This window comes from Oncorhynchus tshawytscha, linkage group LG05, assembly GCF_018296145.1.
Source record: "Oncorhynchus tshawytscha isolate Ot180627B linkage group LG05, Otsh_v2.0, whole genome shotgun sequence".
Classification (NCBI taxonomy): domain Eukaryota; kingdom Metazoa; phylum Chordata; class Actinopteri; order Salmoniformes; family Salmonidae; genus Oncorhynchus; species Oncorhynchus tshawytscha.
The window spans coordinates 66,046,804-66,067,690 of NC_056433.1; the positions used below are offsets into that span (position 1 = coordinate 66,046,804).

Genomic DNA, 20,887 nt, shown 5'->3' on the forward strand with positions numbered 1-20,887 from the left:
ACATTGTTGACGACGTCCTGCCTATGTGAAGTACTGACTCTAGGACCTCTGGGTGATGTACCTCCAATATGTGAGGTGATCCATCCACTGCCTTAGCTACAGTAACTTCTATGTGTTTATAATCTAGAGTCTACCACTATAATTTTCCCATTTAGTATATTTGTTGATGTTTTGGCACACTGTCCCTTCAGTGTGTTATTCAAAATAGATCTCAATGATTCCTTTCTAATCCCCACAACCATAGAGCATGATGGCATTTTTTTCATGGACAAATGTTCATGAAGGTTAGAGATTAGTGTGTGTGTTTACATGTATATTAATTTATAGGTTTGTATGTGGGGAGGCTTCCTGCATCCTCCCAGTTTGTTGATAGGCATTATGTTTCATTCAGGTTAGTGGAGTTATGCTGTTACAGAACTGCTGTTGTCAGAGATTGCACAAATTGGCGATTTCCTGAACTGAATTGAATCAACCCTGCTTTACAGCACTGATCAAATGAAAGAAAAATCTAAGTCAGCAATGACGTAGACCAATCCCCCGTTGCCATATGGTATTAAAAAACCCCAAAGATGACAGGATTGAAATGAGGTGTTTTATTGTCAATGTTTTGTCTGCTAGGCAATATTGAAGGAGTCTCCAAAGACTACAGCACTGATACCAATGTGTTATATAAATCATTTCCCTTCCCCACTCAAAAGACAATCATCATAGTTTTTTAGCAACATGTCTCCTTTGGGTTTTGTGAAAGCCTGCCTCATTGAGCAGCTGTCAGACCCCCTGTTACAAAGAACAACTGTCTCCAACAGAACTAAAACTGACTTGAATGTGAATCACTCACACTATCTGATCTGTGTGATCAGGATTACCGAAGGCACATATATTATGAGTATAAAACAAGTGTTTGTATGTATGATGGAACAAGCGTGTGTGAGAGTCCATGCATTGCCACACAGAAAGAACCCTGTGATTGTTTGTGATTATATATGTTTGTATTGTTTCCATATCTCAAAATAAAGAAAGGTACTTGACTATGTGTCAACAATATATGTTAGTCCTATATGTCTCTTTATGGTCTGGACCAGCTAAATCAATATAGAGTATAACTACACATGATGTAATAGCATAGTACTGCCACTAGGGATCAGCACAGCTATACTTTACAACATACTGCTACCACTAATAGATTTTTTTACTACTTCTGCCACTTTCTTTAATTTAACTAGACATATTCTTATTTACAATGACTGCCTACCCCGGCCAAACCCTAATCCGGGCGATGCTGGGCCAATTGTACGCCACCCTATGGGACTCCCAATCAATACCGATTGTGATCCAGCCTGGAATCTAACCAGGGTCTGTAGTGACGCCTCTAGCACTGAGATGCAGTGCCTTAGACTGCTGCGCCACTCGGGAGCCCATTGATCCACACAGTTGTCTCGCTGCTGGGTAGAACAGACCTCACATCCACACAAATTAATAATCTAACCAGGCCTATTGATCTCTGTTATACTCTGATCGATTGCCCTGCCATGCTGTTTTTACCAAGAAGCAAACAAATAATTGCTTTTCACAACTCTTTTGAGGTGGAAGGAGCTGTGCTGATGGAGAATTATTAAAGGAATAGAAGTCAAGAGAACTCTCTCCCATAGTGGGAAAGCCTGGAGCTCAGGCTAACTTGTCATAGTTAAGTACAAAGCCAGTCAGTATCAAGTGGTTAACACTATGATGCCTTGAATACATATGAACCCATGAAAGATGTAGTGTTGTATCAAGACCAAGTTTATTTACAATTGTAGGTATTAAAAATACATAGTAGGCCTACATTAGAACTTGGATAGACCTTTCAAAGTAAAAACAAACCCATTGAATACAGTGTGAGGAGTCAAGCTATAAGAGCAGACCCCCTGTAGCACTCTGCATTCCACAGCCCCCAAACACATTGTCCTGCTGCTTCCTGTTACTGTGAATAGTGGGACTTTCAGCCCATTTATGGGCTCTCTGTTTACAGCCTGCCCCATAAAGAGGGCCTTGTCTGACCTGGGCTCAGCCACACTGGGCCCCTGGAGGACAGACCAACGCATGGATGACGGAAGTAAGAGACTTACCCATATTCTCTTTCTCTCGTACAAGTTTGAAGGGTCAAACTTTGGGTCAAACAAAATCCTCTGTCTGCAGTGATTCATGGCTCTCAGCCTGGAGTTGGTCATTGGTCTGCTGATGAAAAGAGGGGTAGAACTAGAACAAGGAATAGTCTGTCCTAGAGGGCCTGTCAGACAGGGATATAATTAATCACTGTCTGTCGCAGGCATGTTCCCTGGAGAGAGGGGAAGCGAGGGAGATAGAGAAATAAGCTGCAGGCAGGGGAGTGAGGGACCCGCAGGGACCTAGTCCAGAGAGGATCAGCACAGCACCCTCATCATATCTGAGAGGATGGAGGATAGAGTGGGAGTACAAACTGACACACACACACACACACACACACACACACACACACACACACACACACACACACACACACACACACACACACACACACACACACACACACACACACACACACACACACACACACACACACACATATTGATAAGGCTGATAAAGCCTATTCCCCTTGCTGAGGCGGACATCCATTGAGTGTAATAATAATATATAGTAAGTACAATACAAGTAAGTGCTTTACATCATAAAATAAGAGGGTTGTACTAACAAAGAAACAAAAACCATAGGAAGGTTAAATGAAAAATGTAAAGTGTGTCTTCTGCAGGGATTTATAAAGAGTCACTGAATCTGCAAGCTTGATCTCCTCTGGCAGACCATACCAAAGTCCAGGGGCCCTAATGGAAAATACTGGTCTCCTTTGTTTTCAAACTAGATTTTGGAATGGTCGACAGTGCCCTGCCAGAGGATCTCAGGCTGCGTCCTGGTTCATAGGGAGGTTAAAGATCAAGATATAGGATGGGGCTAAACCAAGCCTAGCCTTAAACGCGATTAATACAATTTAAAATCTATTCTAAAAGTGACTGGTAGCCAGGGTAGCTAAAATAGGTGTGATATAGTTACATTGTCCTGTGCCTGTTAAAAGCCTAGCTGCAGCATTTTGAACTAACTGTACTAACTGTAGATGATGGAGGGCTCCTGAGTGGCACAGCTCTCTAAGGCACTGCATCTCAGTGCTAGAAGCGTCACTACAGACCTGGTTTGATTCCAGGCTGTATCACAACCGGCCGTGATTGGGAGTCCCATAGGCGGTGCACAATTAGCCCAGCGTCGTTTGGGTAAGGGTTTGGCCGGGGTAGGCCGTCATTGCAAATAATCATTTGTTCTTAACTGACTTGCCTAGTTAAATAAAGGTTAAACAAAAAATAAATGGAGTTATTTCTGACTGAGACAGATATACAAACAGTTACAATCTAGTTGTGAGGAAATAAAAGCATGCGTATGTTTCTCCAGATCAGAACTGAAATAAAAGACTTGACCTTAGCAATGGTATACAGTAAAAGCAGGACTGGACAACATTTTGTTCATGCAGCTTGAGATTTAGGTCAGGTTCAAAGAAGACACCAAGATTTCTGGCCTTAGGCTTTACCTTTGTGGACAAATGACCAGCCAGCCACACCAATGTGTCGGAGGAAACACCGTACACCTGGTGACCGTGTCAGCGTGCATGCACCCAGACACCCACAGGAGTCGCCAGAGCGCGATGGGACAAGGACATCCCTGCCGGCCAAACCCTCCCCTAACCCAGATGACGCTGGGCCAATTGTGCGTCGCCCCATTGATCTCCCAGTCGCAATACTCTGAGTTCTATCAAGGTGGGGACCAGATATAACCTCAGATTGTCAGACATCCAACATTTGATGTTAGCAAGTCACTTATGAAGGGTAGCTACGCTAGATTGGTCACTGGGTCTGATTGGTAAATAGAGCTGCGTGTCATTAGCATAGTGAAAGTAAATTTTCTGATTGGGGAAGTTCCAAAGTTCTTCCCCCATCAGAACATTTACTTTCACTATGCTAATGACACGCAGCTCTCTAATCAGTTCCAAAACTTGGTCCTCGGGACCCCAAAGGGTGCACATTTTGGTTTTTGCCCTAGCACTACACAGCTGATTCAAATGATCAACTAATCATCAAGGTTTGATCATTTGAATCAGCTGAAACTTTTTGGGGGTTGGGGACCCTTTTTGTGATAGCAAATTCATCAGGGCCCCCCCCCCCTTAGTCAGAACACAACTCGAGTGAGATAAAAATAGTTATACAAGCAGTTTTACTATGATGTCTGCAGTGCATGGCTGGATGAACCAAGTCTCAGGTCCAGGGAAAGAACATTTAAAAGGCCCACCTCTTGGCATTGGAAAGAAAATGTTGCAGTTTTCAAGATCATTTCCTGCAATTCTACACACTTTGTCATGAGGGAGAGAGAACTTTTCAGTTTTCAAGCCCCAGTGCAGTCAAAACACAAAACATTTCTATGACATAGACTGACCAGGTGAATCCAGGTGAAAGCTATGATCCCTTATTGATGTCACTTCTATCAGTGTAGATGAAGTGGGGAGACAGGTTAAAGAATGACTTTTAAGCCTTGAGACAATTAAGACATGGATTGTGTATGTGTGCCATTCAGAGGGTGAATGGCCAAGACTAAAGATTGAAGTGCCTTTGAACATTGTATGGTAGTAGGTGCCAGGTGCACCGGTTTGAGTGTGTCAAGAACTGCAACGCTGCTGGGTTTTTCACTCTCAACAGTTTCCCGTGTGTATCAAGAATGGGCCAGCATCCCTGTGGAATGCTTTAGACACCTTGTAGTCCATGCCCTGATGAATTGAGGCTGTTCTGAGGGCAAAAGTTGCTGCAACTCAATATTAGGGAGATGTTCCTAATGTTTTATACACTCAGTGTATATTTCCACACTGAAGTTGGCATAATACTGACAAATTCTGAAAATGATGATAATGCCTTTTTAGTGTAAGAGCTGTTTGAAAAGCCCGCTTGAAATTTCAGCCTGTTTGGGTGGGAAGGAGTTTTGGCCTGCCTGGTGAGTTCCAAACTCTGCCAATAACAGCTACTTTTTCCCTCCCCACTCATACCACTCCCAGACAGTCCTAACAAAATTCTTGCTTAAGAAATTGCTCTTTTGCTAATAATATATCTTTGTATCTTTTTTGACCATTTTAATTTAAAACAATCACGGTAAGGTACTTCATTGTTACCTAGAAATTATTTTATATTGAGATGAAAATGGCTGCATTTGACCTTTACAGCTTAAATTACAGTGCATTTATGTAAAAAATATTAATAATAGGAATAGTATTGAGTTTAAAAATGCATAATTGGTGGAATGCTGTGGAATTATTATTGATGACTCCTTGCTGTCCCCAGTCCATCTGACCGTGCTGCTGCTCCAGTTTCAACTGTTCTGCCTTATTATTATACGACCATGCTGGTCATTTATGAACATTTGAACATCTTGGCCATGTTCTGTTTCTTCCTAGGTTTTGGCCTTTCTAGGGAGTTTTTCCTAGCCACTGTGCTTCTACACCTGCATTGCTTGCTGTTTGGGGTTTTAGGCTGGGTTTCTGTACAGCACTTTGAGATATCAGCTGATGTACGAAGGGCTATATAAATAAATTTGATTTGATTTGAATAAAAAATATGTATACATTTTGAGATCTGGCAGCCGACTCCCGTAGTACTTCCGCGGACGGCACTTTGAGAACCCCTGCCATAGTGAATAGGCCCTGGGGATGATACTGAACCACCCATGCTCACTGAGAAATGTCTGCCACAAAGATATGACCTGAACCACCCATGCTCACTGAGAAATGTCTGCCACAAAGATATGACCTGAACCAGACGTGCGTCGCCGGAGATTCCCACCTAGTGGGAAGCGCGTCACTGAGAACCAAAATAACTAGAATAGAGCATTGCCCAATAATGTCGCTACCATGTTGTTGTTATGTTGTGTTGCTACCATGCTGTGTTGTCATGTGTTGCTGCCTTGCTATATTTTTGTCTTAGGTCTCTCTTTATGTAGTGTTGTGTTGTCTCTTGTTGTGATATGTGTTTTGTCCTATATTTATATTGTATTTATTTATTTATTTTAATCCCAGGCCCCCGTCTCCGCAGGAGGCCTTTTGGTAGGCCGTCATTGTAAATACGAATTTGTTCTTAACTGACTTGCTTAGTTAAATAAAGGTTAAATAAAAATAAAAAATAAAATTAACCGGCTTTGGCAGCCAATAGAAGGTCATTACTGTCTTTCAATAAAGCCGTTTCCATGCTGTGAAGTGAGCGGAAGAACGACTGGAATTTTTCAAATAAGTTGTTCATACTCAAACGAGCCAACTATTGCTTGAAAACAACGTTTCTAAAATCTTGGATAAAAAAGGAAGCTTAGGATAGGTCTATAATTATTCAGTGAGGAGGGGTCTAGAAAGAGATGTTTAAGGAGATTGGACCAGAGCAGTTTTCAAATAGGCTGGAACAGAGCCAGAGGTCAGGGAACTGTTTACAATAGACATGGGGATGACAGTAGGCATAACATCTTTTAGTAGTCTAGTGTCGTGTGTATTGGAGTTCAGACCATCCTATCAGAGTTGAGAGGAAGGGAGTGAGAGAGAAAGAGGGAGATACAGACAGAAGAAGAGAAAGGATACTCACTAGTGTCTCAGGCAAACTTGTCACCTGTTTTTCTACCTGTTTAGTGCCATTTAACCTGTGAAGTCTACCTGTCTGCCTGGGCCTGTGTCTGTCTAGTTTGTGTATGAGACTAGGAGTGGAAGCTCCTTTAGACTTTTGACTAGCAGACTTTCTAATCAAATGAGATGCATTCACTCACTCTGATTATTGAGTTCTTCCGACTGACTCCCCACTCTTCCACTGGCTCTATTAAAAGTGTGTGTTTACTCTTGTGTTTTGGCCTGTGGGCTTTTACCTCCTCAACAAACAGAGTCTGCCAGTCTGTTTTAGGAGAGCTAGGAAGGAGTGTAAACAGCCAGCCTGTCATGTGAATATTCATGACTGTGTGTGTGTAGACACATTGTGTGGTCCTGGTCCAGACCCAATTACTCACACACACACACTTACACATACACACTCCTACACATACACACTCCAGTACCAGAACCAGCTGTTGAATTATGAATGGACTGATGGGACAGAGCTCTATCACAATACTGAAACAGCAGACAGGTCACAATAGGACATAGAGGATGATACTCACACACTCAGGCCAGGATTCAATCAAAGGCACATTATAGTCCAGCGCACTGCACTGCAGGCAATTTCCCTGACGTCCGCAGAGATCACATACAAGGTAAACACTGCAGAAGTCGGATGAAGTGTACATTACTTTTTAAAGTCAAGTACAATGCACGTGTCTACAACACACATTTGATTGAATCCCCGTGTCAGTCAATACAGTATCTTTGTCAGGACAGTGTTAAATGGGCATTGCAGTGAAAAACGTGATTATGATATGTCCTCACTATGGGGTCGAAATAACTCTCTGAAATTGTGAAAAGTATGATTATAGCAGAGTTTAATTGTGTCCTATTGTTATTTATTATCAGTGTAACATTCTGTCCTTCAGTTCATAAGTACATCACACTGTGTCACTTGGCTAAGCAGAACTTTTCTAATCCTTCTCATGTTTTTCGAAGAGGACCACTGTGATATTTATTGATAAAGAAAAAATGCAGTGGCTGCCTGCCTGCTGGCTCAAATGAGAGAATAGATTAAATCTACAATAAAACAGATGATTAACTTCAGTCAGTGGAATTACCTCCCTCTCACTACAGAAGATGTGTTACAATCCAAAAGCACATAATACATGAACTTACTTTCATCCTTCTCAGAGGAAGTTATCAAAAAACAAATGTGTTCTCTTCCTCTTCTCTTAGTCTGGTTGATAGATAGGATAGCTAGGTAAACCGGTTTATTCTTTGGTTCACTTCATTATTCCCTTTGAAGGACATAAAATACAATAAAGTCAACAAAGAGAAGATGAACACAGAGGCTTTGAGATGGTTACACCAACTGTATTACGCATTAAGACCTAGATTCCCTTACAGAGAAAAACACTTGAATAAATAAGTGTTTCAATTAGTAATGACGTCTGTATGTCTTGATCTGATTAACTGTTTACATACGTGGGCCTGGATTCAATCAGATCAAGTGTAAAACAGCATTGACCGACATACGCAGGGCAGATGTGTAACTGGGTATGAGCTGATATATCGGTGAGTTGCTGTTTGTGTGTCACAAACCACTCCCTTCTTTATTAGCTTCTCCCTACTGCGTTAGAAGTTCAAAACAGAGCAAGAAAGTGTAGGCTCTATCCATGTTAGAAATAATGATTCTCAAACATCAAACCATTGATGTTAGGTTAATGCAATGTTTTCATGTTCATTTGGATGGGGGATTTATGCCCATCAGTCTAATTCGGCTGCATTAACTTCTATGCAGCTACATAGAATTTGTTGGATTATAGTCGGGTGTGGTTTAGTTGCATCTAGTGTATTGTCCGCGATAAGGCAATTTTTTATTATTATTTAACTAGGCAAGTCAGTTAAGAACAAAATCTTATTTATAATCACAGCCTACCCCAGTCAATTGTGCATCACCCTATGGGACTCCCAATCACAGACAGATGTGATACAGCCTGGATTTGAACCAGGGACTGTAGTGACACCTCTTGTGCTGAAATGCAGTGTCTTAGACTGCTGCACCACTCGGGAGCCCAATGCAATGAGTCACTTGTGGATTTGACAGCTCTAGCCAATGGTTGGAACCGGTTCAGGGAACAGAACCGAAAACCGGAAAATAATGACATTATTTGAAGAACCGAACCGAAAACGAAAGTGATCTATACTGTTTCGGAACAGAACAGTATTTTGAACCAGTTAATATTATTTTACGTTCCAGGGATTTTTTTCAGACCCACAAAAATCCCAACAAAGTGCTCTGTCACTGAGAAACTTATTCCAGCATCTGCCTTCCAGCTGGAAATCTTTGCCAGTGGGTGTGCGTGTGTGTGTAGACTAATTGCCCCTCTATTTTGCTTCTCGTACTGTAGCCTACTGATGACATTACAAGCGTAATACCGAAATTAGGGAGAGATGTTTAATTAGAGAAGAATGGATACTTTATTTTGCTGGTCAGAAGAGTGGAATGGACCAATTTTTTTTGTTGATTCTAATCAAAACGAAACGGTTGGAAAATAATTTTGGTTCCAACCCCTGGCGCTAACGCAGTTCCACCTCCGACAACACCAAAATAACGCTATACAGATGTCAATCTGATTGAATCTAGCGCCAAGATCTGCATAAAATGACTGTAAATAATATATAAATATGTAAATATCTAATTTACATATTAATTAGTGTTGTTACACAGGTCGCACATGGCTGCCAGAGGATGTTAGACCCTCACACATGCATGCACGTATGCACACAGACACACACGCTGGTGCTGCATTCATAGAATGAACATAGAATGCCCACCCTAGTCACACCCTGGCCTAACCAAAATAGAGAATAAAAACCTCTCTATGGCCAGGGCGTGACAAATATACATCATTTATTGTAGCCTCTTTATTTTGCTTCTCCATAGAAGAACTTTCAGAGAACAGGGACAGGAGATATATATTAGGTTCAAGCCAGGGTCCTGATTAGATTTGGTAGTATAGCTTTCACCAGTTCCTCCGCATACAAGAAACATGTGCCAAACAGTACAGCATAGAAAGGGTATACAAGAAAATAAGCCACAGTTTGCAACATGTGGGAACCATGGTGTGTGTGAATGGAATGTATTTTTTAGCCCAATAAATCTCCTCTAGCAAAATGCATTAAAAAGGCAGAGCCATAAAAAGACAAAGACAAATGACTGCTCCCTTGAAAACAATCTTAAAATTTGAACAAAGTATTTGTGACTCATTTCAGGAAACTAGGTGTATGTCGTGCATCACTACTTCACAGAAGACGCATTTGAACGTAACCTTTTTTTTAACAAAATGTGTTTTTTGGCATAAATGCCTTCAGGAACATGTCAACTTTCACATGCCTTAATAATACATTTGTATGCCACCTGTAAATACGAATACAATTTTTTAATTATGAACCTAGTTGGTTGAGCCATGATTGGCTGAGATAATGAGATAATGGATGGGCTGGACATGCCAAGAGATGAGTTTGGATTGGTCTGCCATGTAGCACACTTCTGTGCCCGATGGAATTAGAATATGATAGCTAAGGATATGGAGACAATTCAGCCGTTTGATTGTAAATTATGAAGAGGGAGTCAAAAACAGAACACACAGAAGGCTGTTGTGTAAAACACCTGTCTCTTGATTACATCTTCAAACTAAGGGCAACCATGGCATCAGTGACAGAGAGGGAGAAGAGTCCATCCATGTTTACGGGTAAGATAGTCTAGTTAGTTACATTTTCAGATTTGATCAGAAAGTCATTTTAATTTCAAGTTAAAGCGTACTGTTAGCTAGCTGGCTCGCTAGCTAACATTACGTGTATTATCTGTGTGGTAATATTATTAGTATCTCAGAGCCATTTGCATTGCTAGTTATAGCCTATTGTTAGCTAGCTAACTTTTAACCTGGTTGGTTAGCTACTTGCAGATTCATGCAGGGTAGTAACGTTATGAGTTGGAATTATAGTTCATTGTTTAGCTAGCTAGCTAGATGTATAAACAAAATACTTTACAATCCAAGTAACCATTTCACAACACCTTCTGTATCCTGTGCATGTGACAAATAAACATTTATTTTATATAGTATATATTTACCAGAGACTGTAAAGTGAAGAACATGACCTGCACAAAAGTCAAATTAGGCTATAACGTATCCAAGTTCTAAAATGCTCTGGTAGAGTGCTGCTTTTATTTCCTCACACTCACAATCGTAAGCTATTTTTCTGTAATTGGCTCGCTATTAACTTGGAAATAATGATATTGTTGTGAGTTTATTTTCCTGTAATAATGAAGACAAATGAGCTAAAGCGAAGACGTTGTCATCTTTATGATATGGTCATTACTTGAACTGGCTAGCCAGCTAACTTAACATTAGCTAGCTAGCGAACAAGCTAATAAACAAACCAAAACATTGTTTAGAAAGTTGCTTTTAGTTCCCTGGTTTGCTAGATTGACATATACTAAATTCATTTTTAAACAGGTGGGTTAATTGGTGTTAAAATACACTAGTTATGCTATTTTGGACCACCAGGCTGCTGATGTCATGCAGCCTGTATTTTTCTGTTTATACTTTTTCATAACAACAATGAGGATATGAACGATGCTGAAGGGCTCTCCAATAGGTTAAGCAAAACTTTCAAGGGCCATTTTCTCAAAAGTGAGTTTACAAGTTTAACAACTTTCAAAGCAGAATTACTTTCCCATTGCTCCTCAACTGTAGTGTAAGATATACAATTTTCTAGCTCTGTCTTTACTTTTATCCAATGTAAAAATATAAGACCGACTCGAGCCAGTCGATCACATTTGCCATGTAATTTCTGCCTCTGCTCTTAATCGTCATTTTGCATGAAGGGAAACATAAACATGGGTGATTGCAAAGAAAAATCGAATTATATTTGATGGACGTCTCTAAACTTTCCAGGGTCCTAAATTCAGCAGAACAGGCTGTCACAGTGGCACTTTTGAATGTGACACAAGTTGCCATGGTTATGTGTGAGGGTAAGAAGTAATACAATAGGAGACAGATGTAGGATCTTAATCTGAGCCAGTTTGCTACAGCAGGAAAATATTCTTGCAGCAACAGGAAATGTGAAGTATTATGTGGATTATAATTACAGTTGCAATATTTTTTGAGGGTACCATACCAAATTCACATAGAAATGTGAGTTATAGATCTGTCATTCTCATTGAAAGCAATCTAGGAAGTGGTAGATCTGTTCAATATGCGTTATTTCTATGCTTCCCATTCTTAAGTTTAGTTTTTGAAAGTTTTTTACTTTCATTTTGGTAGACCAGCTGAAAATAATCTATTTTGGTTATTGAAAATGGTACAATAATTCTCTACACTGTACTTGCTTGTTGTTACGTCCGTCGTTCGAATGAGACCAAGATGCAGCGTGGTAGGCGTACATTTTAAATTTATTAAATGAACACCAACAAAAAAACAAGAAAGATAAACGATACGTAAAGTAATGTAGCGCTCACACAGCAACTAACACAACAGAAAGTGGGAAAAAGGGCTACCTAAGTATGATTCCCAATCACAGACAACGATAGACAGCTGCCTCTGATTGGGAACCATACTCGGCCAAAAACAAAGAAATAGACAACAAAGAATGCCCACCCTAGATCACACCCTGACCTAACCAAATAGAGAAATAAAACGTCTCTTTAAGGTCAAGGCGTGACACTTGTTTTGTCACATAAACTGAAATTAGAATTTTGCAACCAGGAAATGGTGAAGCGATTTCTGCATAGTGCATCTTTAATGAACATTATTTGTTCGGGGTTGCTATATTTTTTGTTAGGGCAAATCAAGGCTGAAATTACAAATGTTAGAAGCATTTTTAAACGTCGAAAACATTACAAGTTTGTATTTCCTGCCATGCAGCAACATTTTTCAGCAATAAGAAAAGTGATCAAATTAAGATCCTACATCTGTATGGCCCGAAATAGACAGGAACGCTTCTGAAAAGAGAGAAGAGCGCTAAGTTCTCTCCGTTTCGTCCATAAGTTACAGGCACAAGGAGTCATATTTCATTTTTTTTACTTTATATTTTCCAGTAGCAAGAGTAACTATTTCCCCAATGTTAAAAAACAGAGAATCATAAAACAATAAAATCTAAATAAATCAAAAACAACCATTTAAATCACAGATTTGTTGGTGACCCAAATGTATTACAAATAACGAATAGAAAAACTGTTCCAGTGAAAGGTCTTCATCAGAACTGTCCATATCTCTCAAAATACACCACAAAGCTTCTCTCTCTCTCTTACAGTCACACACATCCACATCATTGTTGCTCATTATAGCTTTCCTTCATTCAACAGCGGAGTAGTGGAATTATATTGACCATCTTGTAGAATACAAAACTTAAAACAATAACTACAATTATGAATAAATCAATCATAACAAATCAAATGCACAGTATGTGATATCATTCCATTTCAATCAAATATCTTTGCAACTAGCTGAATAGAAACATTTTCTATGAGATTTATGACTAAATTGTATTTAAAAATAAATCACTTTCATTCATTTCTTAATAAGGTGTGAAACGATTTTCATGTACAGAGACGTTATAAAGGTGTAGTAAAAATATTTCCACAAATGTACAGTATTTTCCTTCACACAGATCTGATATAACTTAAGTGGTCAGCATAGTATTGATACAGATAAGCTATGTGTTGATGCTGTAAAATGTAGCTTTATAAGCAACTGTCCTCTTTAGTGTTCTCATTTAGAAATAACAATATAACGCCAACACCCGTCTAGACTCTACAAACAACGATTGATTCATTTAAAATATATCAATTATTGTTTTAGTTTACATCATGATTAGGTTGCCTTATCAAACAGATGATCTAATAACACATTGACATACATATAGCCTTTCCAACATCCAATCACACAAATCCATGTTTTTAGTCACAGATGTTTTCAGCCAGGTCCCATGACCCACGGTTTGGAAAACACTCGGTTGATACAATAGGCTAAGAACAATCTGGATGTAAATACTCCCAATGGTATCAATCTTCATGTTGTCGCCTGCAGTCCCACCGTCCCCCCTCTGTCTCTCTCTCTCTCTCTCTCTCCAGTCTCAGTGTCTGGCTACTACATTCCAGAAATACTGGGTCCAGACTAATATTCTGTGTGCTGACTGATGGAAGCACAGATCCACATACACCCTACCCAGGATAACTAAGCATTGTCTATTAGAGTAGTAGTTCCCCTGACACACTGATCTACGGTCAGTTTTGTGAAACACTGGTTAATGTCTCATTAATCTCAATCTGTGCTAGGAGCATAAAAGGGCTGTGATAGTGGATTCTATCTGTTTGTTCATCTCAGGAAGGAGTGGATGAGAGGGGAAGAGAAGGGGTAGATGAGTACAGTGGTGAGGAGCCTGTAAGTGAGAATAGCAGCCCCAGACAAAGCCTCTTTTCTCTGGGAGAGACCGGCCTTACATTCCCCTCATTCTGTCCTACTATGTGTCCTGTGTGTGTGTTTGTGATATATTTTTTACAACTTTTTTGTTGTTGCAGAATGACCATTACTTCAAATCAAATGCCAAAATAAAGATGACACATAAAAAGGAAATAAAACAACAGGACTGTGAGTGGCACTACTAAAACAATGACCGTCGATCAACAAACATAAACCAGACACATACACAGGCGAAACAAACCCAATCGCACGTCTCCCACAATACATGTCTCCACTTGAAGGGTGAGAATGAGGAACACAGCAGTGGGCGTATAAAAACAGAGAAAGAGCTTGTGGTGTTGAATCATATTAATCAGTGTTTATGTTGTGTTCACTGGTGTACCAGACACCCCCGTAATCCACGCAAGACCTTGCGAGGTGGCCCCGCAAAACTGTGTTATGCTACTGGTTATGTTCACTTTTGTTTTCATATTTAGCGCTGACGGTTTGACATTTTCTGAGGGGCAACAATTATAAAAGATCATAAAAAATACATTCTGTCTCAGCATGAAAGGGTACTATGACATTTCAAATTATTTATTTGAAATCTAGATATCTAGAATCCTTGGGTATAAATCTTCCTTCAGCATTATCTTCTAAGATTAACGCTATAAAACATGACTTAAAACAAGGTTATAAAACAATGTTTGGCATACCAGGAGGTTTTGGTTCTCTTGAAAAGATTCTAAGCCACTGTGGTCTGTCCCTTCATGATGCTAAAATAGATACTCTTTCCCGGTCTGTCTTGTTCTCTCTACCTCTCTCACACATACCCTTCCTTAATACACTCTTCTACCACTATATCCAACTCCCACTCACATACAAACACACAACATCACAATCTATATCCCTGTGCCCTAACCCAAGTCTAGGGTCTAGTCAAAAACATCCTCTCTCCCTCTTATTTTTTCACGCACACAATTTCTGTCTTCTCTCCCTCTGCCAAGTCCTCACCACATCACTGTCTGTGTGTGTGTATCCATGTATGTGTGTTTGTATGTATGTGGTGTGTGTGTGTTTATGTGTGTCTCTACTCAAAGGAGAGCAGGTCGGGGTGTTGTTCAAGCTCCTCTGTGTCTGTAACTGCTGATCCTCTCATACAGAGGGAGCCATTCTCCATCAGCCCATCCTCACTCACACTCAGACTGATCCTGTATGGAGCCTTCAGAGGGGTGGAGGCCAGCCTTGTGTCCACTCCCGGTGCCTTCTGCCTGGGCTCAGACGTCTTCGACCTGTGGGGGTCCGGGTGGTCCTTATGGATGAGGTCTGGGACAGAGAGCTGGAGCTGAATCTGGGTCTTCTCTGGCTCTCTCCTCTCTTCCGTCTCATCCCCTTCTACTCCATCCATCTTACTACTTCCATTTCTCTCCATCTCCACCACCTCATCCTCCTCTTTCCTCTCGCTGTCCAGAGGGCCAGTCAGTCCGGTGAATCCGTCTCTTCCTCCATCATTCTCTCCATCCCTCTCTCCCTGGGGTGGGGTATGCTCCTTGCTAATGAGGGGGGTCTTGTCAGGGGAGGAGAGGGAGTGATCAGGGGTCTCAGGGGGAGTGGTGACGACAGGGTCAGATGAGATCATCATGTCCTGGGTGGTCTTCAGGGCGCGAGGAAGACGCTTCTTACCGGGGGGAGGGGGGTCCAGACGAGGGAAGGAGTCCAGAGAGGTATGACTGGAGGGATAGAGAAGAGAACTGTGTCAATCTTTGTGTGTTTCTGTGTCTGTTTAGTAGACAGGGGAGAGAGAAGATGCACATACATCCGTTTTATCTCTGCAGTTTAGCTATGAACAAAGCCTAATACGTTGCCTGAACCTGAAATGAATGACTCATTAGTTCAAACCCCCCCCCCCTCTCATGCTGTGAGATTGTGTGTGTTTGTTGACTGTGTGTTTATATTATCAGTGGAATATTTCTCTATCTGTCCCCCATAAATGAGCATATTGCCATGGTGATGACTTATCATTTCCATAGTAATAAGAAGTCACTGCAAAGAATACCAGTCATTTATGTCTGTACGTGACTTACCACTCACTGTCGCTGATACACACACACACACACACACACACACACACACAATCCATATTTCTCAACACATCAGTGTCCAAACACACATCACGGTTTTAACAATTATATGATGAGGATGTGAGTTTGGCAGCGAGTTCAGTCAAGAGACAGACAGATCAATGATCAGCTACAGTATGTAGACAGACAGCTCATTCTGCCTCTTTAGACAGAGGGAGAACCAAGGCTGCATGTGTGTGTATGTGTATGGTTTAATCTCTGTCTTCAGTCTAACTAACCCTCCTCTTACTCTGATGAATCATTTAAACATCTTAGACTCCGTGGTTATGATTTTAATATGGAGTGAAAAGTTGCTTTTTGAAATAACTAGCTACAGTTTGACTCAGAATAAAACCAATATTGGAGTGATTCTCCAGAGCACAGTGTCTAAAAGTGTCTGTGTGTAATGTGTAATGTGTGTATCCCTCCTTACCTATTGGCAGTAGTCCCCAGGGTCATCTCCTCCATATTGCTCCAGACTGCTCCTACGTTCTTGTTGACCTCTGTGACCCCGATGTCTCCTAGAAGACTGGGTTCCTTCCTCCGCAGCAGGTCATTGACCTTTGCCCCCACCACCTTTCCCAGGTTCAGGGCGTTCTTCAGCCTCTGCTGACCTCCAGCGCCAGTGGTGGAGGAGGGGGCCTCGGCAGGGCTGCTACCCAGGGCAGGGTTAGCAGTGACCAGGGAGCGACGGGCCGAGGCCTGGGTCAACCTGGAGGCCTGGAGCCCCTGGCCTGGAGCTCTGGAGGCGTTGGAGTTCTCAAACATACTCTGGTCAACTGGAGGGAGAGAGGGAGGGAGAGGGATCGTGTAAGATAAAAGTGAGGCATTTCTAGTTAAATGCAAGGTTTCAGATACATAGAACATTACAGGCACCAATGAAATGGAACAGATATAAATAGAATGTATAGACGACATTAAATCTCATGACCTGGAGCAAAAGAACACTCCTGACATTCCAATATTTACTGCATCTTTTATGCTACATTGCAGAATGTTGCAAAATGAAAAACATGTTTAAGTATGGCTTAGTATTAGAATGAGCAAATGGGGTGCCACAAGGCACAGTGTTACAACCACTCCATATGGATGCACACGTTACACAACCATCAACAAGTCAGGATGCAAGCTAGGGGCATGACACATGCACATATCCACATGCACCAATCACAATGAAGCAGAAAAGGGGACCACAATGCATTACAGGATGGGTAAATGCACAAAGAAGCGGGTTGTTGTCAGTCCACAGTACAATAATAGATTTTCTTACCTCGTGGAGAAAATAATTTCTCAGAAGGCATTAGTAAGACACAACAAGTGCTTAGAATGAATAAAAAGTGTATTTGTAAAGCGGGTTCCAAAAATTGCGTACAAAGTGTTATATAAATACATTTTATGTTCTAAGTTAAATCATTTATCAGATGGTCTTATGCAGAGTGCTTTCTAATAAACTCCAGTACATATGCTAGAGAAAATGTAGAGTTCAGAATACTGAGCACATTCCAATGGAACACAATTTACTGCCTGATTCTTTCTCGCTGATCAGACAATCGCTCCGGAGCCCTTACGGGCTCATCATAGGGACAAATAGGGACTTTACGGCTAAAAACCGGGTTGGATTGTAACTCTAAACACCACATCTCATCTCTCGACAGATATATGGAAAGAAACAGTGAGAGCAGAGAGACAGCACATCACAGGTGCCCTTGACTTCACTTTGTGTTGCGGCTGCAATTCAGATGATTTCAAAGACACTGGCAGTTCCAGAGATCTTAGAATATATTAGTGTGTCTTTGGAGAGTGAGCTAATATGAATCAGCAGTGAACGAAGGGTGTTTGAAGGAGGAAGAGAGAGGGAGAGCAGACATCCAGGTGGTTATTCACACAAACACTGATATCTCTTTTCACTGTTAAAGGCTTGCCAGGGGGATGGATGCTCTGTAGCCTGACTAAAGAGAAGTGTTGTTAGAAAAATTATATTTGATTAAAAAAAACCATGAGCTGGCGCACACCCAGAAAATAGTTTGTGTGGAGGTGCTGACTAACGGCGAATAAACTATAAACTATCAGAATAAAACAGTTGCACACTACATATAATCTCCCAGCAATTTAATGGTATTTACCAACATTTCGGCATCACTTCGGCAAAAATGATATATATATATATATTTTTTTTACCCCTTTTTCTCCCCAATTTCGTGGTGTCCAATTGTTGTAGTAGCTACTATCTTGTCTCATCGCTACAACTCCCGTACGGGCTCGGGAGAGACGAAGGTTGAAAGTCATGCGTCCTCCGATACACAACCCAACCTAGCCGCACTGCTTCTTAACACAGCGCGCATCCAACCCGGAAGCCAGCCGCACCAATGTGTCGGAGGAAACACCGTGCACCTGGCAACCTTGGTTAGCGCGTACTGCGCCCGGCCCGCCACAGGAGTCGCTGTGCGCGATGAGACAAGGACATCCCTACCGACCAAACGCTAGGCCAATTGTGCGTCGCCCCATGGACCCATGAAAGAGACAGAATTCTAGAAAGGCAATCAACTGTTATGATAGTACGGTACAGTGTGGCACAGCAATTTAAGTAGAGGAGGAGTACGGAAAGAGAGAAAGTAAGAAAGGAGATGTTTATTGAGCAAAAGCAAGGTCAGGGACAGAATGAGATGCAGGGTAAGTGCATTTTCACTCCCACACATATACAGTACAGTATACTGGGTTTCTCTTTATACAACAGGCCAGCGAAGGACCTGATGGAATGAAATGTTTTGTACCAGAGAAAAAAGTCCCAGGTTAACAGAACAGAGGGAGAAAGGTCGCACTATTGAGATACTCCCACAGCCCAATGAAGCCTTACAGGAATAGGAAACAAAGTTTAGCCACAACTTTGGAACTTAGAATCATAAGGTCCAGTCTTGTTGGGAGATACTGGAATGCAATGTAACGTTCCAATTGGTCTATTTATAATTTTAAGTTTTATCTCAAGTGTTATTAAAAGTTTTATCTCCTGTCACATAATTGGCTGTATTACTAACATAAACCCTTAGAGAGAATGTCCATGACGATAACAACTTCTACAGAGTCAGTCAGATCCTTATATCAGTCTTATAGGCTGCTGGTTCTTTATGGACTCAACTTCACTCTTCATCTGAAGAAAAACTTTAGACTTTGTTCTCAGCTGTGAGTAACCCACTTCTGTCACAGTGACACACACACACACACACACACACACACACACACACACACACACACACACACACACACACACACACACACACACACACACACACACACACACACACACACACACACACACAGTGGTGAGACTTGGGCTGTTAGTCAGACAACAGCAGCCTTCCTCACAGAGATGTTATCACAGTTTGAGAAAGGAGGAGAGTAGGAGACAATCACAGGCTGATCACTTGTTACACGAGTGCAGCAAGGAGCCATGGTAAGTAGCTAGCTACCATTAAACTTATCTTATAAAAAACAATCAATCTTCACATAATCACTAGTTAACTACACATGGTTGGTGATATTACTAGGTTAACTAGCTTGTCCTGCGTTGCATATAATCAATGCGGTGCCTGTTAATTTATCATCGAATCACAGCCTACTTCGCCAAATGGGTGATGATTTAACAAAAGCGCGAAAAAAGCACAATCGTTGCACGAATGTCCCTAATCATAAACATCAATGTCTTTCTTAAAATCAATACACAGAATTATATTTTTTGGGATCTGCATATTTGGTTAAAAGAAATTCATGATCGCAGACAATATTAAGTAGGGAAATTGTGTCACTTCTCTTGCGTTCAGTGTAAGCAGAGTCAGGGTATATGCAACAGTTTGGGCCGTTGCGAACTAATTTGACAGAACTTGACATAATTATGACATAACATTGAAGGATGTGCAATGTAATAGAAATATTTAGACTTAGTGTTGCCACTCGTTCGATAAAATACTGAATGGTTCCGTATTTCACTGAAAGAATAAACGTTTTGTTTTCGAAATGATAGTTTCCGTATTTGACCATATTAATGACCAAAGGCTCGTATTTCTGTGTTTATTATATTATAATTAAGTCTATGATTTGATATTTGATAGGGCAGTCTGACAGAGCGGTGGTAGGCAGCAACAGGCTCGTAAGCATTCATTCAAACTTTACTGCGTTTGCCAGCAGCTCTTAGCAATGCTTGAAACACAGAGCTGTTTATGACTTCAAGCCTATCAACTCCTGAGATTAGGCTGGCAATACTAAAGTGCATGTTAGAACATCCAATAGTCAAAGGTATATGAAATACAAATAGTATAAATAGAAATAGTTGATGCGTCATAATTCCTATAATAACTACAACCTAAAACTTCTTAACTGGGTATATTGAAGAACTGGGAATATTGAACCACCAGCTTTTATATGATCTGATCAAGGAACTTAAACATTAGCTTTTTTACATGGCACATATTGCACTTTTACTTTCTTCTCCAACACTGTGTTTTCGCATTATTTAAACCAAATTGAGCATGATTCATTATTTATTTGAGACTAAATAGATTTTATTTATGTATTATATTAAGTTAAAATAAAAGTGTTCATTGTTCATTCAGTATTGTTGTAATTGTCATTATTACAAATCTATA

General features: G+C 40.8%; 1 protein-coding gene across 1 annotated transcript in view; it reads right to left on the reverse strand.

Moving 5' to 3' along the window:
• Positions 1 to 12,733: 12,733 nt before the first annotated feature.
• The window catches only part of LOC112251158 (carboxyl-terminal PDZ ligand of neuronal nitric oxide synthase protein-like), a 163,611-nt gene continuing 155,457 nt past the window's right edge, over positions 12,734 to 20,887 (reverse strand). The window contains exons 11-12 of the mRNA XM_024421949.2: positions 16,684 to 17,029; positions 12,734 to 15,860 (exon numbers count right to left, since the gene is read on the reverse strand). Coding sequence (XP_024277717.1) covers positions 15,221 to 15,860; positions 16,684 to 17,029 — 986 coding nt within the window. The 3' untranslated portion in view covers positions 12,734 to 15,220. The remainder of the gene's footprint in view (positions 15,861 to 16,683; positions 17,030 to 20,887) is intronic.